The sequence below is a fragment of the Panthera tigris genome, chromosome D1, assembly GCF_018350195.1.
Source record: "Panthera tigris isolate Pti1 chromosome D1, P.tigris_Pti1_mat1.1, whole genome shotgun sequence".
Classification (NCBI taxonomy): domain Eukaryota; kingdom Metazoa; phylum Chordata; class Mammalia; order Carnivora; family Felidae; genus Panthera; species Panthera tigris.
Genome location: NC_056669.1, coordinates 68,030,466 through 68,045,832, shown reverse-complemented (window position 1 = coordinate 68,045,832; position 15,367 = coordinate 68,030,466). Strand labels below are relative to the sequence as shown.

The 15,367-nt window shown below is 49.4% G+C and overlaps 1 protein-coding gene across 4 annotated transcripts in view; it reads right to left on the bottom strand.

Annotated features, from left to right (window-relative positions):
• The window catches only part of MICAL2 (microtubule associated monooxygenase, calponin and LIM domain containing 2), a 222,154-nt gene that overhangs the window by 169,530 nt on the left and 37,257 nt on the right, over positions 1-15,367 (bottom strand). For all 4 annotated transcript variants that reach the window (XM_042959374.1, XM_042959373.1, XM_042959371.1 and 1 more), the window contains exon 3: positions 1,290-1,630. In XM_042959374.1, coding sequence (XP_042815308.1) covers positions 1,290-1,553 — 264 coding nt within the window. In that variant the 5' untranslated portion in view covers positions 1,554-1,630. The remainder of the gene's footprint in view (positions 1-1,289; positions 1,631-15,367) is intronic.

Here is a 15,367-nt window from a genome sequence, read left to right as displayed (position 1 = left end):
CTGAAGAGCCTCCCAGAGCCATGAAGTTACAGCAGCTAGGCCCGGGTGCTGCCTCGGATACCAGTTACACCCCTTGCTCTCGTTTTTCTTTAAAGCTTTCATCTCCTCTGCACAGGGCTGAAGCTTGGCGGGTTACGGGCAGACACCACCTGGATGGCGAGAGCTCTGGGCTGGAGTGCTGGCCTGGTGCAATGCTCTTCTTATGCCCCATAAAGTCAGTGCGCCCCAGACCTGGAGGAGCTCTGGCAGCCATGTCCCCAGGGACAGGAGAAAGCAGCCATCTCCCACGGTACACTCAACAGCTCCTCATCACCAAAACAAAAACACAACAGTCCTGATCGCCATGGAGAGTTCAATCCTCCCGTCTGGGATTGGCACCAACTAAAATTCCAAGGGCTCTGGCTGAACCACCTCCTGTGAGGTCTAAATTCAGCACGCTCACTTTTAACCTAAACATACGGCCTGGACCACTGCCAGGGGCTGACAGCCCCCAGGGGCCAGCCGGGAAGTCATGACTTCCGGCTGCCCATTCAGCAATGGGCACTGCGGTGCTAGAAGAGAGGTGATGCGCTTCCTAGGCCATGTTCACCGAGGTTGCCTATGGCCAAACAATGGGGGAAGTAACCAGCTGTGGAGGGTTAACTGCACGTGAGATCCTGAGCACAGAAATGCATCCTGGGGAAGAGGGCAGGGAGGCAGTAGAGAAAGAGAGAGGGAGGAAAAGGCAGTAAGGACCAAAGACCTATTTCTTAGCCAATTAAAGTCAAGGGATCTTTCTACAATGTTGGCTCCCAGGGGAGTGGAATTTAGGACACAATCTCTAGAATCAGACAGACCAAGGTTGCCTTCTTGTTGTGTGATCTTGGGGAAGATAATGGACTCTTGGTTTCCATAGCTCTAAAATGACCCAAAGGACCATGTAGTGTTCATTGAGACCACGTTTATAAAGTGCCCGGCACAAAAAAGTTGCTCAATAAATAGTAACTACTAAAAGTAGTAGTGGAAATGGTAATAGTAGAAGGAGGATAATGCCAGGCATGCCTTTATTCCGTCTGCTTTGGAGAGGGCACAAGAAGAGTAGCTGAGGCCACCATGGTAAGACACGAGCTCCCACCCAGGATAAGCTGTGCAGGTACAAAAGAAACCTTGAACCGAGCAAACTGAGAATACACACCCATGCCTCTTAGGAACCTCAGGATGGCAAGACGGCAACAGCTTCCTGACCTCCCAACGAGCCAACCCACACACCCCACTCGGGTAAGAGATGTCCGCCCAGTGTGTTTCCTTACCTTGGTGTTCATACAAGACTTCCCTCGCTTATACTCTTTGTGGGATCCACGCTTGTCCAATTTGTACCACAGGGCTTTGGCCTTCCAGGTGGTCACCTTGGACTTGAGCTTGGAATAAAAGTTTCTGTGGTCCAGAGGGTCTAGGTCCAGGTGTCGCGTGAGGATGTTGAAGGCTTGGAGGGTGCCTTTGCACGTGGAAGCCTGGACAAAGTTCTCGAAAACCTGCCCGGCCTGGGTCTGCTTCTCGTCCTCGTTTTCCCCCATGTTTTAGGAGCCGTGTAGAGCAGTGGTGAGGAGAGGATGCAGGAGAACACCATCAAGTACCTGGAGAAGCGTCACACCTGCAAAGGTAGGTGGGGGCAGAGGTGAGCTCCGTGGCAATGAGGACAGGGTAGGGGGGATGGGTGCCGAGAGCGAAAAATAAAATTCCTTTAAGATGTTAAACACCCTAAGCGTAATAACGAGTGCTAAACATAAATCATCTATAGAAGACATACAATCATATCTTCTGACCTGGCAATCCTGTCTTGCTGGCAATCTCTGCCTCCCCACCAACACCCCACTCCCCTTACTGGCTAAAAAGAAATACATACAGACTGTTCAAAGATACACCCTGGCTGATGTCAGCATTACCTGGTCGATCTTGCTATGAGCCAGATACTGTAGTTCTAGAAATAATAACTAGTAAAAGGGGGGGGGGGACAGAAAAGCACAACAGATTTAGCTAGCACCACCAAAAACATCTAATTCGTGGTGCTGCAAATTAGATGACTAATATTAGTGTAATCTAGCCACATGACATTAGTGCACAGACCAAAAAATTCAAAGCACACGCCTCCCTAGATTTCATGACCTTCCTACCTGTCCTTAGACACCAAACTTTAAAGCCTTCCTTCGTTTGGTCACCAGAGGTCTTTTCCCTACATAGGTGACAGACAGCAACTTCTCAAAATTTCTCTCTACGGCCAGTACCTGCTGGAAGCACGGGATCTACCTGGGTCAGACATACAGAAAGTCACAGATACACGTGGGTCTCCTCCCGATGGACAAAAGGAGTCTGTGCTTTGTGAGCCCAAGCTGTGAGCTGTTTGGAACAAGTGCATAGGCTGATGGAAGGAAAAACGCGATGGGTATTCATTCACATCACGAAAATAGCTCGCCGGGGTTTTGGCCATCAGCCTTTCCCTGTGCACCACTCTAACCTCAGGCATTTCTTTGGAAAGTCATTTAAGTTTCAAAGGAACAAAAATAAGTTAGGGCTGATTTTCCAAAGCAATAGCTGTTTTTCCAGAATCCAAAGCTAGTGCAAGACGACAAGCGTCGAGGAACTAGGGCCGGCCCAGCTGTCACGAGGGCTCGAGAGGGTCTGTAAACAAGAGAATACAGCATACCAAGGTCCCCCAGACAGAGGCCTGGCAGGAGGAGGTCGGCAAACACACAGACAAGGCCCTTGGGCTGGGCAGCTTCCCACTCTAGACAGAAATGCCATTGTGGGTGCATGTGGATTGTGGGCTGGCCTTATAATATTAAAAGCAGAGAATTGTGTTTGTCTTCTTCCTTAATCCTTTACTCATTCATTCAGCAACAATTATTGGTGCCTAAGCAGAAGCCATGGGTTGCCCTAGGTGCTAGGGATGCAGAGATGGGGCCTAGTGAGGAAGACAGGTGCATAAAGAGTTGGTTATAAGACAATAGGCAAGTGGTCTTAGAATACGAACTCAGTGTATGGAAGCCAGATCAGGAGGTGTCCAACGGAGCCTAGAGGTAGCCAGAGGAGCCATGGGGGCAAAATGTCCAAGATGCTACAAGTTTAGGAACAAAGTGAATTTCATTAGAAGACCAGGGAGTAGATGCTCTCAGGCAAAGGAAATACCATACAGGCTTGAATTTGGAAAGAGCCAGTACAGCTGCAGAATGACAGCAAGGTCAAGGTGTCCGGAGTTCAGAACTCGTGACAAGGGGTAGGGGCATCCAGGGCAGATCATGGAGGGGGCCTGCTCCTCCCACGGGCTGTGAGGTGCAGAGACAGAGCAGCGGGCTGAGAGGAGTCTCTGGGAAGAGGAGATGGTGGGGAGGCACAGGAGAGGGAGGCAGCGAGGACCAAAGCAGCTGGGAGAGCACAGGGAGACAGAAGCACACGCGAGAAGGCTGTACAGCAGCCTGGCGGGCACCACCTGTAGGGGGCAGCCTGCCGGGGGCAGACACCCAGACACTGCCAGCCAAGAGGGCACTGACAACAGCATGGGACCCCACCCCCACCCCCACTCTGCCCCCAGGAGCCTCCAACGTGCTTGGCACCGTGCTCAGCTGAAGGCACATTCCACTCCAGGCCTCGCCAAGTTCCATTTCTCGCCAGGCCCCTCTCCTCTGCAAGCACTGACCTGGCCGCTCTGTTCTCCGCAGCCCAACCAAGTCCGCAGACGTGGAGAGCTGGCCCTGTGCTTTGCCAGATGCTGCTAAGTCACGGATTCCCTCCCAGATGCACTCTCGGCTCCTGTGACATCTGCAGTGCTTAATTTTGGCACCGCTCACATAAACACGGCCTCCTCCTGCTTCAGCTCTGCCCCAGGTACAAGACTCGCCACCAAGACAGCTAAACAGACAGCAAGACTCCTTTGCTTTTCAGAGCGAATGAACACTTTGTTTCTCTCTATCCTTGGATCCACTTCTCTGCCCAGCGCCGAATGAAGGATGTGGCAGCGGACGGACAAATACGAAACCCCTTGAATTCAGCCAGTATCTTGCAGTCCTTTCTGGGGCTGGGCAGGCAGTGCAGAGAAAACTACAGGCTTTAAGGCCATCAGAGCCCAAGTCCAAAGCTCAGCTTGGCCCCTGGCTGCCCTCATGGCCTCACACAAGCCACGTAAGCTCTGAGCCTCAGTTTCTTCTTTTGTAAGAGACGTGACCGTCTCCACCTTGCAGGGTTGCTGCAGAGGGTGAGATACGTGTGTGAAGGCAAAGCTGGCCCCGGGCGGCTCTCGGCCGATGTGGAGACATATGCCACATCCCTCACAGCGGGCAGATTTGTGTCTGGGGAATGTACCAGTTTGAAAAATACTTTTGCAAGATGGAGTCTCCAAGTTTCCAACTCCTTGCCTAGAATGATGCTGAACCTGACTCCCAGAGAATAATTTACAAACTGGAAGAACCTGTCTCCTTCCAACACCAGCTGCCTCCCTTCCTTCCCCCCACCCCCCGAAAGAGAAATGAACATTTTAGGGCTCCAGTGGAGAGCTGAAGGTGGTACAGAGGGCACAGGGTGGGTGTAGGGGCTTCAGGGATGCACTGCTATCTAGAGAGAGGTTCAGAGAGGTGGAAAGAGCTGGCAGGACGGCAGACAGAGCTGCCTTGGACTGTACCTTAGCAGTTCGCACAAGGCTTAGACCTGCATCCCTGGGTCTGAAGGGTCTGGTCTCAGGCTATAAAATCAGCTTTCCCACTGAAGTCAAAGACCTTAAAAATGACTCTAACACCCACGTGGGGTAGGTTTCCTCAGGAAGAGCCTCAGAGGGGTTAGAGTCTGGCAGATGGGGGCGTGCACCTGGTCTCGCGCACCTGCTAGGCGCACCTGATCTAGCGTATCTCTCAGCCTGTTTTCTCATCTATAAGAGGAGATCGTCACACCCACTCCATAGGCTTGCAAGGAAGAAATTCAGTCATGTATGTGATGTATTTAGCACCCAGCAGCTACACGATAACGAGCATTCATTACTATTCTTCAAATGGTGCAAAGGTCATCAAACCAGAAGGAAGGGACTAGCTTCCCGGGTCAAGGAATTATATACGTTATAAAACTAGAAGCCATGGGCTTTCAATTCAGAATATATGGTTCAAATCTACTTTGTAGTTATGGAGGCTTGGACAACTCACTTTAACTTCTGAGATTTAAGTTTCCCCAAATATAAATTGGGGAACAAGGAAGTTTCAGTAATGAACTGAAAGCATCCTTGGTATGAGGTAGTTCTGTTAATGAACTAGAAAGGCTGACTTAGGAGAACTCTTTGAGTCCGCGTTCCAAGCCCTTTCTTCCAGAGACTGGTGTGTAATTCTTTTGGTGGATACCCTTTCTCCTTCCCCAAAAGAAAATCAAGGATTAGTTAAATCAGAGGATCCTGGATAAAAGCTCTTGTTAAAATTTTCCTTGTCAACCACTCCCCAGCTGTTGCTTTTTAGAGTTTGATATGAAATATAAATAAAACCAACTACCCAGAAATATGAAAGGTTTCTGCATTTTCTGGGAAGAAACAGGACGTGATGCTTTAGTTTCTAAGAATAGCCTTGAAGCAATTTGGTTTTTGCCAACTGGAGTCCCTTATTTGTGGTTCTGCCTGTGTGACTTCATAAGTCACAAAACAACCCCCTTTCCCTGTCTCTGGCTGCTACAAATTAAAACTCAGGGGCTCCAGGGGCACATGGGTGGCTCAGTCTGTTAAGAGTCTGACTGCTGATCTCAGCTCAGGTCATGATCTCATGGTTCAAGAGTTTGAGCCCTGAGATAGGCTCTGCACTGACACCAGGAAGCCTGCTTGGGAACCTTTCTCTCCCTCTCTCTGCCCCTCATGCACATGTGCGTGCACTCTCTAAATAAATACATACATACATACATACATACATACATACATACATACATACATACAAATTAAAAACAAAAACCAAAAAACTCAGGGCTTCCGATTGCCAGTGATAGCATGAGTAATGGGCTCAGTCCAGGGCATCTAAAGGACAAGTTCAAGGTTTACACAGAGTCCCTAAGTACCTCTCAAATGAAAGAAGAAACCTTCTGGCCAAAGAGTTTCTCTAGTACACTCATATTTAAGACCTCCAGCCTTCTGTCTTCCCTGGGCCTCATCATCTGCCAAATGGCATCACAAAGGATGACCAGGTGTTGGATAAATGACAGGGTTCTATAAAAACTTGAGGGCTGGAGGGACACCAGACAGAACCTTCTAACAAAGCAGCTGTTTGGCCCAGGAGAAAAGCTCAGCCCTGAACCACACCCTCAAGGCTCACAGACAAGATATGCTTCAAGGTAAATACCAACCCTTGGGGTGGGGTGGGGGTGGATAAACAGGTGAAGGGGATTAAGAGGTACACACTTCCAGTTATGAAGTAAGTCACAGGGATAAAAAAAAAAAAAAACAAAGACAGCACAGAGAATATAGTCAGTAATACCGTAATAAGTTTGTACAGCAACAGATGGTAACTACACTTACTGTGATGCACCTTGCATAATATATAGAGCTGTCAAATCCCTATGCTGTACACCTGAAACTAATGCATTATATATCAACTTATGTTTCAATTAAATAAATAGAAAAAATAAATCATAACTAAAAACCAAACCCTCTTACCATTGACATTGCCAAGCTCCTCATTCAAACTTACCATCTCCTAGGTACCTGGCCAACAGACCCCCACGCAGGACCAGTTTCCATTCCAGAGGCAATGAAAGGAAGCCGTTCACCCCCACGCACTCACAGGTGGTCAGAAGATAAGGAGCCCCAGCTCCGAGTGTCACACACAGAAGACCCTCAGTCACAGCCGCCTGGATCCAACACCTGAGCTGAGGCGAGAGGAAGCCAGGGGAATGTCTCCCACATACACTGCATCTCTGCAGAGCCCAGGTTCACAGGTGATCACATCTTCTCACCTGGCCCAAGGAGGCCTGGCTTTCCATCTTACAAGGACTTACAACAACCATCTAGAACCAAAAGGGGCATCCCCCAGAGTTGGGAAGAGACTGAAAGGGCCCCCATGTCCTTGCCATGTCCTTCCAACCAGGGGTCCCAGCCTTGCCCTGCTCACCTTCCCAGAAGGACATCACACTGCCTCCTGGGGCGGCCTCTTGCACCCTTGCCTCCTCTGACCAGGAGAGCCTCAGTGGGATCAAGTCTTCTCAGTCATTCCCCAGGGAGATGGATCCTGTCTCTCCACAGGTTTCTTTCTGTTCCTTATTTTAACCCCAGAGATCACCCACAGGAAGTCAAAGCCCTTTCTTACATGCAGGCTAAACGCACACATACAACTTTTCTTACACAGGCCATCTGAAGCCCTAATAGGAAAGGCCAATGGCAATGCATTCAAGAGACATACCGTGAAAGCCCAAACAAGTTCCCAGCCTGCCGCAAGGGTCTAGATAGTGCCCTCTGTCTACACTGCTCTGGGAGGGGAGCTCAGACTCTACCTTCTATGCTGCCCCCTCACTGAGAGCCCAAGGCCATGCGGCTCTTGCCCTTCCAGCCCCAGCCCTCTCCTCACTCTTTTCCAACAGTGAGTTTTCTCCATTGGTCTGGCTTCAAGTGACCTCACACACTCCCATGTCTTCACCTCCATCCACTTCCTCCTGCAATCTCAGAAGCAGATCCCAGGATGACCTCCCTCCCTGCTCCAGTGGGCCAGAGACCAATATGCTGTGTGCTGACCAGTCAGAATGCCAGGAAGAGACCTATGTGACCAGAGGCCCACGGCAGGCCAGGCTTTTTCACCAGTATTATCCTAAGGAGTCCTCACAACAAGTCTGTGGGGTGGGATGGTCCTTATCTTTCTTTCCTGTTTCTGCTCTGTAACAAGAGCCCTGGGGGCCAGGGGCCATTCCAGAACTCATCCATCTTAATTTTTTTATTTTTTAGTGTTTATTTATTTTTGAGAGACAGAGAGAGACAAGAGTGCAAGTGGGAGAGGGGCAGAGAGACAGAGAGAGAGGGAGACAGAGAATCCGAAGCAGGCTCCAGGCTCTGAGCGGTCAGCACAGAGCCCAACGTGAGGCTCAAACCACGAAACCATCATGACCTGAGCTGAATGAAGTCAGACACTCAACCGACTGAGCCACCCAGGTGCCCCCATCTTGATTTTCTATAAAGCAAGCGTAAGTCTGCCATATGTGCTTCCAATTGTGTGTGTACGTGTGTGTATATACATGCATGTGTGCATGAGTGTATATATACGCAAGTGTATATATATATGTATGTGCATTGTGTATTCATGTATGCTTATATATGCATGTGTGTATATGCCCACGTGTACATGTGCGTGTATAAGACACATGTATATATGTATATGCAGGTGTGTGTGTATATATATGTGCATTGTGTATGCATATACATGCATGCACGTATATGCCCGTGTGTATATGTTCATGTATAATACGCATGTGTGTATATCTACATGTGTACACACATACCTATTTTAAACATTTTTCAATAAGGATTTCCAGCCAGTGCTCCACATCTCTGCTTGAACCACGAAGCCTCTCTTCAAGGACCTTTCCAGAGAAGCAAAGCCTTTGAGTGGACAGAACTCTGGCCTGGGCATGAGGAGTCTGGGCCGGCCCCTGACACCAGCCTCATGAGGACACCAACAGCAGCATGGCTCAGCTGCTGACAGTGCACCAGACCCTGTCCCAGATGCCTCCATCTGTGATCTCATTTGACCATCCTTGTTGGACAGAAGACAAGACAGACTACAGAGTAACCTCCCCAGTATCCCACAGGCAGTGACTAGGGATGCCGTGAAAGGAGCCCCACTCCATCTCACTTCAAAATCCACACTCTTAGTCACCCACTGGATAGGGGCCACATAGACAGAGCTAACACGACCAGCTTTTGCTGCAGCCACCGTATACAGGAAATGATCCAGTTCTAGAGCTTCTGAGGATCTCACAGGTGTCAACAACGGGATGTGGTTTCATCAGTTACGGTGCAACCAAATAATAAAGTATTCAGCAGTTCTTTAAAAATAGTATTCATGAAGACATTTAATCCATGGGGAAATGCTTGTGCCTTACTGCAGAGTGAGGAGAGCCGGATACAGTTTCAGGTACGCTATAGGATTCCGACCCCATAAGGCAATATCTATAGAAGAAGAAAAACAAGCTAAACATGAACATCACTGTGTGTGTGGGGGGGGGGGGTGCACGCATGGGGTTGGGGGAGATGGTCTTTCAGATTATTTTTATTTTTGGCTTCATACTTTTCTGCATTTCCCAAATTTTCTACCAAGAGCATGTACAACTTGTATAAACCCCTCCTATACACACATTCCAAGTCCAGGAGCCTCTTTCCCTGATCAGACCATTGGTCTCAGCCACAGGAGGTGGGCTTCTGGACTGTACCTTCCTTGGGCCAGCAAGTACCTGCAGGCCTCCACCACACCAGCAGTGTACTTTTCTTCCCGAAAACAAAGGGCCATCCTGCAAGAAGCACCAGGCTAACTTGGTGAATGTGTTTACATTCCAGCCAGCAAGGGACAGGGGTGGGACAAGGCCCCAAGGCTGTATTCCCCCCCATGGCTCTGCTCTGCCCTCTGGATCTCAGGTCCTTGGGTCCAGCGTGGCAGGCCCCTTCCCAAGAAGCCATGCCTTTGAGCCCATCTCAGCCTGGCCTGCAGGATGCCTTGCCCGTGAACCCACAAGAAGGAAACCTGCATACCTGCTTATGGGCCAAGAGGTGACAAAATTACGTGGATCTCAACACACACACTGGGCTCATCTTAACAACAAAAACTGAACAGTCCATTCTACGTGTGCCCCAAATCATCTTGGTGACATACTGGGTGCCCAGGAAAACTGTCAACTCTCAATTTTGAGTTCCAGGAGGCCATCCTATTTCAGAACTGATAGTGGGGGTACTGAGAATAAGCAGATTCAGGGACAGAAAGCAGAACAGTGGATGAGAGGGCAGGGGGAAGAGAGGAATACGGAGTTAGTGTTTAAGGGGTGCTGACTTTGAATTTGGCAAGATGAAAAAGTTCTGGAGGTGGATGGTGCGGATGTCTGCACAACCGTGTTAATGTATTCAGTGCTACTGAGCTCTACATTTAAAAATGGTTAAAATGGTAAGTTTTATGTCACATATATTTTCCCACAAAAGTAAAAATAAAAATAAAATGCACAAAACAAAACCACCATCACCACCTAACAGTAAGAGCTGTCCAAGGCCAGAGTATGGAATTTGTGACCTAATTAACGCTGAAGTCAATTTTCTAAAATACTTTTGAATTAAAATGTAATACGCAAAAGAAATCATTGGGCTAATGAAAGAATCTTGCTGTTTTTATTTGGCTCAGTGAAATCATTTTCACCTTTTTTTTTTTTTTGGTAGGTCATCTAGACTCTCATTCTTCCTTCCAAATCTTATTGGACTCCAGAAAGCCTATGGAAGCTCAGTCCTGACAAGTTGTAATTTTATCTCTTGTTCTGCTTCCCCCAGGCAACCACCACCAATACCCCTGCCCCCGTACGCTCAGCACCAGTAACATCTCCTTCAACACCCGGCTCCCTGGTCCTTGCTCCCTGAGCCCACCATGCATTGCCCAGAGAGAATGCTCCTGCATTCTGACCATCCCCAAGCAGTGAGGCCAGCAGACTGCAGTTCTGTGAAAGCAGGGAACATTCTTCCCAGCAGTGTACAGATTCCCTAAAAGCTCCCTGGCGACAGGTCCAGATCAGCTCAGATCAGGTGGACATGCCGTTGGGCTCGAATGAGTGGAAATAACGGCTGTGTCATGAGATGACACTCCTGTCCCTCAAAGTCAGGGCTGGGCATATTTTTCATTGGCTAACATCAACTTCAAGGACACTGGGTAAGAAGACTTTTGAAGAATCCTGTTGTAAGACAAAAAAGCTTCCCCATTTCAAAAAACATTAGGTCCAATATATCATATAGCATCCTTGGTGTTCTTAAGCATGTGGATGTAAGCAAATCCTCGCCCTACCAACTCCTACTCTTCAAGGCCCCTTCCCTCCAGACATTTTAGCTCCCTAGCCCCAAATGGGTTGGCTCCCTCCCACTGTATCCTTACTTGCCTCAATTACAGCAAGTTCTTCTGTGAATTTTTTATTTCCCTATGCCCAGTTCCTAGCACAAGACCCTCTGTACATAGTATGTGCTAAATGAATGAATGAATGAATGAATATACAATCCTTGGGACCGTAAGAACTGTTGACATTAAATGAGCATCTATGAAGTCTTGGGCAAGGTGTTAAAAGCTTCCTATGTATTAAAGTTAATCACTGTAACAAACCCAGGCATTGTTAGACTCTCCATTATCTCCATTTTGTAAAGAATTAGGAAAGTTAGCAAGTTGCCCGAGGTCACATGGTCACAAGTCATGAACGTGTAACATGAAGCCCCATAGTCAGAGCTCAGAGCCCATATCCTTAACCACTATACCCATACTGCTCCCACACAAAGTGAACGCAGCCAAAGGTATACAAGTGCTGCCCGGCACACCACAGCAGACAGGGTCTCTGGTCTAGGCCGGGGACTCCTTTTCTTCCATCAAACTCCAAAATGCTAAGATCTGGGTAATGAGATCTTGGTGCACTATCAGATGAGGACAGAGGCTAATCTGCCAATAAAAACTCAGCTGGGAGGTAATTTTCAGGCTTTGGTGGGTATGGCCAAGACAGGCTAGCTGACTGCCACACACATTGCTCCTTCCTCCTGAGCCCTTCCTTGTAGCTGTGAACCCACGCAACCAGCTCTAGGTAATCGGACTATGAGCAGAAGTGATATATACAACTTCCGGGCATGCCCCATAAGAACCTCCCATGGTGACCGTCCACGTTCTTTTCACTTCTGCCAGAGCACAGCAGCTTTGGAAACCACAGGTGGGAGATGGCAAAGCCAGGAGAAGGAAAGAGCCAGATTCCCTGGGTGCCCTGGGAGGAAAGCCCTCTGTGATGAGGAACATTTGGCCTTCACATACATGAGAAATAAACTGCAAGTATATGAAGTCACTGAGAACTGAGGGTTTATCTGTTAGGTGGGAAACGTCCCCTTCAGTAATACAGGAGGTAAACCACAGTGTGGTAGGTACGTCAGATTTGGCCTGTGTCAGAAAGCTTTCTCTCCCAGTAAGAACGCTGGTCACGTGGGGCACCTGGGTGGCTCGGTCAGCTAAGCGTCTGACTTTGGCTCAGGTCACGATCTCATGGTTCGTGGGACCAAGCCCCGTGTCGGGCCCTGTGCTGACAGCTCAGAGCCTGGAGCCTGCTTCAGATTCTGTGTCCCTCTCTCTGTCTGCCCCACCCCTGCTAATGTTCTGTCTCTGTCTTTCAAAACTGAATAAACATTAAAAAAAAAAAAAAAAAAAAAAGAATGTTGGTCACATGAATGAGCATCTCTCTCACTACCACCATCGTTGTGGTCAACTTCCAAAACAACCAGATCCGCCATTTTATATCTTACCTTCCACTAGGTCCTCAATATCCTAAAAAGGTTGCTTGACCCTCAGAATACACCTGCCCACCTCTCTATTTAAGCACTCCCGTCCCATATATATATCCTGGGTTGAAAATCCACATCCTTTCTCTACGTGAGAATAATAGAGGAGAACAGGACAGATAAGCTAGTCATTTCCTTGGTTTCAGTGCCTGCCCCCGTGTCCCCCGCCCTGAGTCCCTGGAAGCGATGTGCTATGGTGGAAACCGAATGGACTCTAGCTCACTGAGCACTCTACCGAACAAGTCATAAACAGAGCATCTCTGTGAAACGTAAATGAGGTGCCTCATAGTGCGCTCTTACGGATGTGCTAAGTGTCATTTCCAGCACCTGCAGGGGAATGACTCCCACTACCTCAAAGCTCAAGGCAGCCCAAGCCAAACTAAGGTAGAAATTGGTGCATTTTCACACAAATGGAAAGGGTAGCTCATTCCCGTTCATCTAACTTAGGCTGGGATGGGAGAGCTAAACGTGTATTTTCCACTGAGCTGGTTTCTAGCACGCCCTTAAGGTCACTCCCCGTGGTGAACCTTTGTATCTGGATCGCATTACATCTCCTGACTTGCTGAAATTAGGTCTCAGGGACTTGGACTCCAGTAATTGGTCCGGAGGACAGAGGGGGATGCCGAGGAGGAGACGGAAGCCATAGCAAAGCGAACATGAAAAGGATTTCTCAACAACGCCTGTTCGCTCCACACACAGCTCCCCAGCCAGGAGCCTGGGACGACCACAGAGCAGTCCCCGCCCTGAGAAGCTCACAGCCCAGCAGTGTCTCACGGAGCCTGTCTTCCAAAGGCCCCAGACCTTAAAGAGTTGTGCCAAGTTAATGTATTTGTCAACCGCCTCCCCCCCTCCCCCAGCAAAAAATTTGTTCTTCATTGCCTGACAAAAGTTGCAGGGTTTTTGTTCTCGTGTGAATTTATCAACATGAAGTCAGTCTCAAAAATGTGCGCAAACTCCATCATAGTTAGGTCTATACTGCCTTCGCCTAAGAAAACAAAATGGCACTCTCCGTCCTTCCCACCCAGCCTGGCTTCCCCGGCCATGTCCACTCCCTCACCTCCACCTCCCCTTCCATCCACTGCAGTCTGCTTCCCACCCATGCACACAGTCCGGGCCTGGCCTCACACCCAAGGTTGCCACACCAACTCCACCATCCCAACTGGGACCCTACCTTGTTCACTGCCTCTCCCATTTTCAGTCTTTGCAGGCTCCTCTCTCTCTCAATGCCCCTGAGATTTTGCTGTGTCCCAAGATTTTAATCTTCACTCTCCTCTCGCCCTCAAGGACCTTAGACACTCCTATAGTTCAACCAATATCTATGTCCTTACAACCCAACAAGCTATCCCTCCATGGGATCTCCAGGTCCGTAAGCCAACTGCCAAATACCCACTTCCTCAATGACTCCCATACAGAGACCTCACGTGTGGTCAGTTGACCTCCCCTGTCACTCCCCTGCACCCCCAACCTCAGCGAACAGCACCATCTGCATCCAGACCCCCGAGTCACACTGTCAGAGTCCCCTCCTTGCCCCAGTCCCTCACCTCCTGAGCGGCCCATCACCCAGTCCTGCCTCAGCAGCCCCATCCACTACCACCCTCCTTCCTCTCTGCTCTCACCTGAGCCCTCAAAACCTCCTCAAGCTGTTCCTGCTTCCTGATCAACCCCCTCCAACCCATCGGCCTATTTCTCAAGCTGCCACCAAAGACACCTTTACATCAAAAACGCACATTTGCTCAGGATCTGTTCCTCTTTCATCCTTCAGCAGCGGCCCCCCACCCCCCCAACAATCTTCAGGGCCAAATCTGAACATCCTAGAAGAGCAAAACAGAAACCACCTTTGTGACTCACCTCTTGCCTGCCCTTGGCCTGCCCCCCAATGCTTCCCCTTCCCTGTACTCTTGGCTTACTGAGCCACCTGCAGTCCCTAGTAAGCCAGGCTCTTCCACAACTCCCTGCCTGTGCCTTAGCTTGTGCTGTGTCTCTAACATGCCCATGCACATTCTTTTTTATCTGGTGAAAACCTGGGGGGCTCTAGAGCTGAAATACCAAAGCTAGCACAGTACCAGGGGTCCCAGTTTGGACCCTGGAGTCAGGCAGACTTATTAGAAACACGACACACCATTTACTAGCTGTGTGTGCCTGGATGAGTTACCAAACCTCTTTGAACCTCAGTTTCCCCATCCATAAAATGGGGATAATAATAGTCTTGACCCCACTGGGCTACATGAGGATGAAACACAATGATGCTTGGCTAGGCAGTGTTCTAGGCTGCACTGTTCTCCTTTGAAGTCTTGCTCGGGCCTCCACTCACCCCCTTCCCCACACCGTACCCTGTGGAGGTTCCGATGATCGTTTCACACATCCTATTGAGTGGATCCACTTACAGGTCTGCCTGCCTCAATGGACTGTGAGCTCTCGAGCCTGGGATTTGTGCCTCTAGCAATGGTAGGTGCCCAGTGACCACTGCTTGTGGGTAAAACCCAAGCAAGAGTGGCTACAAAACCCAGGCTATGTGGCGGCTCGAAGTGTGACTGCTCTATCTTACCGCCACCAGGATTACCACAGGGGCCTCCCACCCAGCCTCTACTTCTCAGCCAGAACCGCCCCCACCCTGTTCCCAAAGCCCTCAGGGCTCCCTACACCCCTCTGTGTAAACCCCCTTGATGGGCTCACCAGGCCTCCGGTGCAGCCCCTATTTCCTTGTTAGGCTCGATTCCCAAAGGTATTAGCGCTGCCCTGTGGCTGCATCAGACAGGTGGGCCCCTGAAGTGCTCCACATCCAGCCTCCACCCTCCTCCTCCCAGCCCTGCTCCAATCTTACCCATCCTCTAGAGTGGGGGCATGCCCCACGAT